Source organism: Mastomys coucha, unplaced genomic scaffold (assembly GCF_008632895.1).
Source record: "Mastomys coucha isolate ucsf_1 unplaced genomic scaffold, UCSF_Mcou_1 pScaffold5, whole genome shotgun sequence".
Classification (NCBI taxonomy): domain Eukaryota; kingdom Metazoa; phylum Chordata; class Mammalia; order Rodentia; family Muridae; genus Mastomys; species Mastomys coucha.
Window position 1 is genome coordinate 4,484,918 of NW_022196911.1, and position 7,760 is coordinate 4,492,677.

At 45.5% G+C, this 7,760-nt stretch overlaps 1 protein-coding gene across 2 annotated transcripts in view; it reads left to right on the plus strand.

The window, feature by feature from the left end:
- The window catches only part of Tiam2 (TIAM Rac1 associated GEF 2), a 122,725-nt gene that overhangs the window by 49,105 nt on the left and 65,860 nt on the right, over positions 1 to 7,760 (plus strand). For both annotated transcript variants that reach the window (XM_031353062.1, XM_031353061.1), the window contains 3 exons: positions 3,968 to 4,126; positions 5,780 to 5,884; positions 6,311 to 6,389. In XM_031353062.1, coding sequence (XP_031208922.1) covers positions 3,968 to 4,126; positions 5,780 to 5,884; positions 6,311 to 6,389 — 343 coding nt within the window. The remainder of the gene's footprint in view (positions 1 to 3,967; positions 4,127 to 5,779; positions 5,885 to 6,310; positions 6,390 to 7,760) is intronic.

Sequence of the window (7,760 nt, forward strand, 5' to 3'; positions counted from 1 at the left end):
GAGAGAGAGAGAGAGAGAGAGAGAAAGAGAGAGAGAGAGAGAGAGAGAGAGAGAGAGAAAGAGAGAGAGAGAGAGAGAGAGAGAAGAGAGAGAGAGAGAGATACTGGGCCTAAGTAATTGGACATGTGGTTTTGGGACCATTAGTGCGGTGATGATGATGGTGATGGTGATGGTGATGATTCACTAGTGTAGAAGTTGCCCTACCAGGAAAGCTATTGCTAAAGTGGCATGTTGGGGCTGGAGTTCACTGGTGTGCCCAGTTCCTAGATGGCCAGCAGAGCTGGGCAGTGGGGAGACAGCACTGCACCTCACCCCAGGTTCCCCAAGGTTGTGGAACAAGGCATAATTCTCCTGCAGTCCTGGACAGTGGCTGGCTGTCACTGAACTGTGTGATACTAATGCAGGTGTGGTGCTCAGACTCTGTCCAAGCTGACCAAAGAAGGTTTTCAGTATGTCTCCCCAATGCCATTCCTCCTGGGGCAACCTTGTGAAGCTGGTATTTGTGGTGGTCACCTGTAAGGGCAGGGAGGCGTTGAGACAGTAGGTTACCAGGCTGCCTCAGGGTAGCAAGATGAGATTTGACCTGGACCCTTCTTGCTTCTTTTCTTTGTGTTCTCCAGGAACTGAGAACTTTGAACAGGGCTTTGGAAATGATCTTTTGGCTGGAGGGAGGCAGGTCAGTAGAATAGGAGAGAGCGAGTTGGTTACACAACACTCTTGTCAGAGGTAGCCAACAATGAACCTTTGGATGAATCCTTTGAAAAGCACCTTTGAGAAGGGTGTGTGGGAAGGAATTTTCCAGATGTCCCACTTGTGTGTGTGTGTGTGTGTATGTGTGTGTATGTATGTTTCTGTGTATGTATGTGTGTGTATATATGTGTGTGTATATTTGTGTGTGTGGGGGTGTGGATGTGTGTATAGTTTGGAGATTTTTCTCTTTTATAAAAAGGACATAGAAGAACGTTTTGTCTAACTCTCAAAATTGAAATGCGTGTGGTTTCAGCTTAGATGCTGAACGAGGAAATCAAAGTAGCTTTCTCTCCAAAAGGGCAAAGCTTAAAATAATTTAGGGAATCTGTATTCATCAAGTAGACTCTCTGCCCCCCGGTTCTAATTAATCCATCCCACATTCGTTGACTTCATCGAATAACCAGGTCTCTTGTTTTCTATATTGAATACACGTGTGTGCATGGGTGTGCGTGCTTGCATGGTACAGCAAAAAGCACATTTAACTTGTCATGGTGGGAGGCCTCTGAAGAGGCCTTAAGTCACTGGTGGCCTGGGCTTTGATAGACATCTTCTGTGAACAGTGGAGATGGAGGAAGTGATGACTCCTCTGTGCAGGCGCAGGTTCACAGTCAGGCTCAGCTGAGCAGCCTAACAGGATTATTCCTATCAACCCTTCCTTCCGGCCCTCCGTTTACTTTCACACATCTCTGTTGTGCAAGCCTTGACTTCCTTGAACAATCTGGCCATTCATCTTTCTGAAAAGTTGGGATTAGGAAGAAACTGATGCCGGAAAAGCAAATTTGAGGCAGATGCAAATGGAGAGCCTTGACCTCTCACCTTTGTTGAGTGTGACTCTTCAGTAGCATACTCCGGCTCCTCAGTGCCCAGGTGTGTTCTGGGCTGTGAGATAGCCTTGTTAAGGGTGAGAGGAGACTGTGATGGAGAAACAAAGACCTCACTGTCATGCCTCTTGCCACTTAAAGTGGATGGATCCAAAGCTAACCCTTGTGTGAGCTGGATTGTGCTCTGTCAAGTACTGAGTTCGGTGGGCTCCCCTAACTAGTGATTCCAACGCTAAAGCCAGGAGTACAGAGTGACAGAGGGAAGCGATTGCAATGAGCAGAGGTGTAGAGGCAGGGGAGTGCCTTGCTTTTTAGGGGAAGGCCTCTTGAGATGGTTTGTTCTACTATGGCGTAGAACATGAATCTGGACCATTAAGGCATGTTCATCGTTGGAGGGAAGTTCATTGGCAGGCTGCCATTTCCACGTGGTGACCTGATTCATATCCAGATGTCAGGGGTCAGAGCCTTCCATACCATAAGGATTAGCTGAGTACACTTAAAGGTCCTTAGAACTTCTGCACCCCATTTTTCTCACCTGGAAAGTAGAGGGGAATGAGGGTGCCTACCTGAGTAGGCTCTGAGTAAATTGGCAGCAGGGAGGAGTTTCTTTTATCTGAAGAAATCTCCCTCTGATGGACAGTCAGGGATAAGGAAGGGCAGGAAGCCATGGCGGCGTGGCATGGCATGGATTTGAATTTCCTGAGTCCCTGCCCAACTCATTCTCTTGAAAGGCAGTAGGAAGGAAGCTGCAGTGGTGTGGTTTCTGTGGCTCCTTTCTGTGGCCTTCTTTTTGATGTTCCTTACTCCACAGTGACCTCTGCTGGCCTTTCCGCTTGATTTTTTTTTCCAGTTTGCATTAAGAGGGGAGCTTTAAGCAGCTTAATTAGGACAGTGCCTGCTCTTACCTGGTGGCTAGATCGAACCACTGCCAAAGTGACCCAAGTGCCCAGGAGAAGTGAGCCAGAGAAAGCCCTTACTCATGTGACAGGCCCCCTTAGGAGAGAGTAGCCCTGCCTGGTGTCCTAGGCTCAAGGCAACTGCCCGTCTCTTCCTTTCTTCCTGAGTGAGGGGAAGTTGGTTCTGGCTATGAGCATCTTTCTAGGAAAATGTGCTGACCATGACAGATCCATAACAGATCCCGTTATTCCACCTCAGAGCCGAGCAGCACATTTCCAAAGATATGGAAAGGCAGGTCCTTCCCCTTTTCTGCCCAGGCCTGTTCTTCCGAATGTCTTTATCACATCAAGTTTGCTTTTTTGAAGTTTACTTTGTGTTTAAAGATAAAGAAATGCATGGAGTCGGCAGTGAGATGATCCATCAGGGTGCTCGCTTTGAGGTTTGAGTTGTTTGTAGGGCTGTGAGAGCGCTGAATCTACATAGCCGTCATGCTTTCCAGCCTATAGGACGTCTTCGTGTTTGTGGGTGGGCTCCTTTGCTCATAAAAGCTTGTCTTGATAATCAAGAAATATCAATAATGAGAAGAGTGCTTCCTTTTGCAAAGTGGTGAACTGAGGCTAAGCAAGTTGAAAACAAAAGTTTGTTTGCTTTGAGACAGGATCTCACTATGTTGTAGCTGGCTGGCCTGGAACTCACTTTGTAGATGAGGCTCAAAATGAGATCTGGCTTTAAACTCAGAGATCTCCCTATCTCTGCAGGGATTAAGGGCATACACCAACACACATACCTAAATTAAACGTTTTTTCCCTGGACTGCTATTGTCTAGTTAAGTAGCAGCTTTAGAGTTAGGTTGACCATAGTGTTCCAGCAAGGATCTAACTCGGAAATGTATAAGAGTATAAGAGTAGATTGACACAAAGTGACTGGCTTCAGTGGTGAGGTTTACAGAAGTGTTTTGGAAAAGCTCCTGAAGGTGGTACTCTTGGAGATGATTTCCTGACAGAGCGGCCATGCCCGACATAGCTGAAAGATGGAGAAAGGATGTCCTCTTTACTAGAAGCGTCATTCTAAAAGTTTAAACAGGAGAAAAGAGAATCATCACACTTAGAGAGAGTTCCGTTTAGAGCTGAGCTAGGGCACAGACAGACATGTCAATTGTTATGGATGAGACCCTTTGGAAGCCAGAGAGGGACTGAGGATTCGATGTACATTTCCCAGTGGCCCTTCTCCATCAGGACTTGAGAGCGGTGAGATTGAGCCATTCTGAGTTGGCCTTGTTGCAGAGCAGTAAGAGTCTCCCTGCCTGGGCTTCAGCTCCATCTGGGGAGAGAGTCTGAAGAGCCAAGGACTGGCAGATCTGCCCCTGAGTGGTGTGAGGGGCCGGTGTGGGACTTGTGCAAAACTTACAGTACTAACTGCTTGCATTAAGGGAGCATTTGCCCCCTGTGGTTTCTACTTTTGCTTATCCAAACCTATCTACATTGTCTCACTGCACACAGGTCCATGACCTGCACCTGTATGGCTCCGCAGTAGACGGCGCTCTCCGAGACAGCACGTGGGAAGTCCAGACTTATGTCCACTTCCAGGATAACGAAGGAGTCACTGTGATCATCAAGCCAGAGCACAGAGTGGAAGATGTCCTGGCTTTGGCGTGCAAGGTGGTGAATTTTGCCGTAGACATACTTCTGAGTAGAGAGGGTTTGTTAATGGTGCATTCCTCTGCATTTAGTTTTGTGGGGGTGTTTAAGACCCGACTTTTTATACAAGGGAACATACTAACTAGTATGTTAACTCTCCACCCTTCAGAAGAATGAGTCTTCAGCTCATGATCCCATGCTTCCAGGAAGACCCTGAGTTAAGCCACATCAACTCTGAATCTGCACCTAGAGTCATTCTGACATCTGTTGCTGTTCACGTTACATAGAGATGAAGTAGCTTAGTGTGATATTCATTCCATAACTCATTACTACTCACAGTTGCTTTATGGACACTCATATGAGTTCTTCATTCTTCCAACTGGACTTTATTTCCAGTCTAAAGGGGAAGTACAGCATAAATCCATTCAGCACCGGCATGCCTAGTACTTTCAGACCACCAGGTGGCAGAGTAGAGCTGAAAGAGTTAAGTACACCGGACTTGACTTGCATGGTAGAAACGGGGAGAGTAGTTTAGCTCTTTTGTACTTGACCTTGAGGCTTTAATGTCCCCTATATTTGTATATGTAATTGTCTTTATGAACTTAACTGCATCCCTCAAGCCTTCTATTCAGAAAAGCCTCAGTGTTGATCTATGTAGGTGATAAAAACAGTGATAAGCTTTCTGGGTGTTAAAAGGTGTCAGAGGCAAGAGGTCAGCTAAATCCTGTTTGGAGCACAGACATGAGAGAAATGCTTTTTTGTTGAAAGTGCGGGGAAGAAAGAAAAGATGCAAGTGAGGGAAAGAAGAGGGACACACACACACACACTCACATACACACACTCACACACTCACACACTCACATACACACTCACATACAGACATACACACACTCAGACACACACACACATATATACGTATACACATACATACACATAAACATATGCACACACATACATACATGCATACACACACATACACACAAACACACATAAATATACACAAATACACACATACATACACACTCTTTCTCACACACTCACACACTCGCATACACACTCACATACACACAGAAATACACACATATACACATTAATACATATATACACATACATATATATGCATATACACACATTCACACATACATACATGCATACACTCACACACAAACACACAAACACACATAGACACAAACATACACACATATATACACTCTCTCTCTTTCTCTCTCTCTCTCTCTCACACATGCACACACATGCACACGCACACGCAGCAGGGGTAGGGGTTAGAATATATCTACACTTAAATATTTTTCCTTTGAAAGTACTTTGAAGTATGAAATTCTGAAGTCTGTATAACTTAAAATCTCCTTACTTTCCTAATGACAAAGCAGCCGGCACATGGGAGAGAGCTGGCTGCCTGAAGGGAGATGAGATGTGTGATACAACGTATCACTTCCTAGCAGTGAACCTTACACTTTGTGATGATCGCATTTGGAGGAGACCTCAAACAATGAATTTTTATCCTTCCTTTGCACATTTAAATTTCAGGTTTTCTGTAGTTCTAGACAGAGCAAATTATATGCAGTTATTTTGGGGGATTTTGATAGTCTCCTGAATGCTGATGGTTTTAGGACAGGCAGTTAGACTCTGAGTAACCAATTGTTTTCTTTGCAGATGAGACAGTTGGAACCCACTCACTATGGTCTTCAGCTCCGAAAAGTGGTCGATAAAAGTGTGGAATGGTGTGTGCCCGAGCTATATGAATACATGCAAGAGCAGGCAAGTTGGACCTGGAGGTCAAGAGGGACAACCATATCCATGCTCAACCTCATGTAGCCCAGGCTGGCTTTGAACTCTGTGTATCTGAGAATGATCTTGAGATTCTGACCCCCTGCTTCCATATCCCGTGTGTTTGGAATACAAGTATATGCCACCACACTTAGTCTGTGTGAGGTTGGGGGTCTGACCCAGGGCCACACATGCTAAGTGAGCACTCTGCAGCTCAGCTCTTTCCCTAGGCCTCCGAATGGCCTCTTAATTTTGGGGACTGTAATTTGGGGGCAAACTGTTCAAGTTTGGCATTTGATTTGTAAACAGCTCTCACGTAAACAGTATTGTAAGTTTTCTGTGCAAAAGTGTGTCAACGTGATTCCGAAAGGTTGTGTAGTGTTAACCCTCTGATTCTCCTGCTTTCCCCTTTCTTAGGTTTATGATGAAATTGAAGTTTTCCCACTCAGTGTGTATGACGTGCAGCTAACCAAGACTGGGGATATGACTGACTTTGGTAAGTGTCAGGGGCCCTCTCCTGTCCCCAGGAGACCAATGCTCACTTTGCCCTTGGTCTCCCCCCACCCCTCTCTTTTTTCATTATTATTTATTTTAGTCGGATAGGCTGGTATGTATCCATACTAGAAGAGATGGCAAGGCAATTTCAGGAAGTAACATAAGAGTTGGTAAGGCATGTGACATGCTGGGAACAGTGCTCACAATAAATTAACTGCACCTGGTACTCTTCTTAGCTGGTTCACCTAGAGCAAGATGAGGCTCCTTTGATCCATTTGTTGATTGAGATTTGAACGTATGCATATGTGCCACTTGTGCAGTGCCCAAGGAGGCCAGAAGAGGGCATCTGATCATCTGGGGCTGGGAACAGAATGCGGGTCATCTGGTGATCTTACCGAGCAAGTGGTCATCTTAAGTACTGACCCATCTCTCCGGCCTCGTGAGACTTCTTTTTTCTGTCTAGAGTCTTACCAACCTGGAATGCTGTCCTTTCCCAGACCTTTCTCCCAGGATAGGAATCTTACCCGCCCTTTAAGACCACACATGGGCAGTCTAACTGGAATAAGCCTGATCTTTTGGTTTTATCTCCCTCTGACCTGAGTTTACTGATCATGGGCCAGCATTGGTGTTTCACTTCTATTTCCCTTGGCCTTTATTGAATCTCTGGTCCAAGGTCTTTGTAGACGTTGCTCATGTCTCGCCCTTCACTGCAGACTTTGACTGCCTTTCCCACTAGAAGTCAGTAACTAGAGAAGGCCAAGGAATGCTGCCACAGAAAGGCTGTTTTTGTCACATTTATAAATATTGTCACAACATGGATATTTGCTTCAAAATATTCCAAGTGGGTAATATGCTCAAACTGTGGTATGTTAAAATTTTATTCTCTGGACCCCTTTGCTGATCACATGTTCAAGTTTGTTGGTTGATTTTGAGGCAGAATCTTATTTTACTGGCCTGGGACCCCTGGATATCTTCAAAGTTTGATCCTCCTGCCTCAGCCTCCCAAACGCTAAGTTTAAGTGAGAATCCCTAGGTCTGCTGTAGGTTGGTTTTGTGTGGAAACCCTCTTAGCCTTTTGTCTGCTTTCATGGCTGCCATAGGCAAGTCTTCTTCCCCTCTGGGTGAATGAATATAGATAGGCACAGGTTCTTTTGTCGAGGCTGGCCAGGTGCTGCTTAAGGCTTAGAGAAGACACGGGGAAAGAGGACCTCTTCCCTGTTCTCTGGGAACTGATGGCAATGGGGAACCCGGGTATATAAGTATAGTCCGAGGGATCATGTGGTCTGAGCAGGACAGGTACAGGGTCTTGCATCTCAGACTTATGTAAAGCACTGAATCCATTCAGGTGCATTTTCTACTCTCTCTCTCTCTC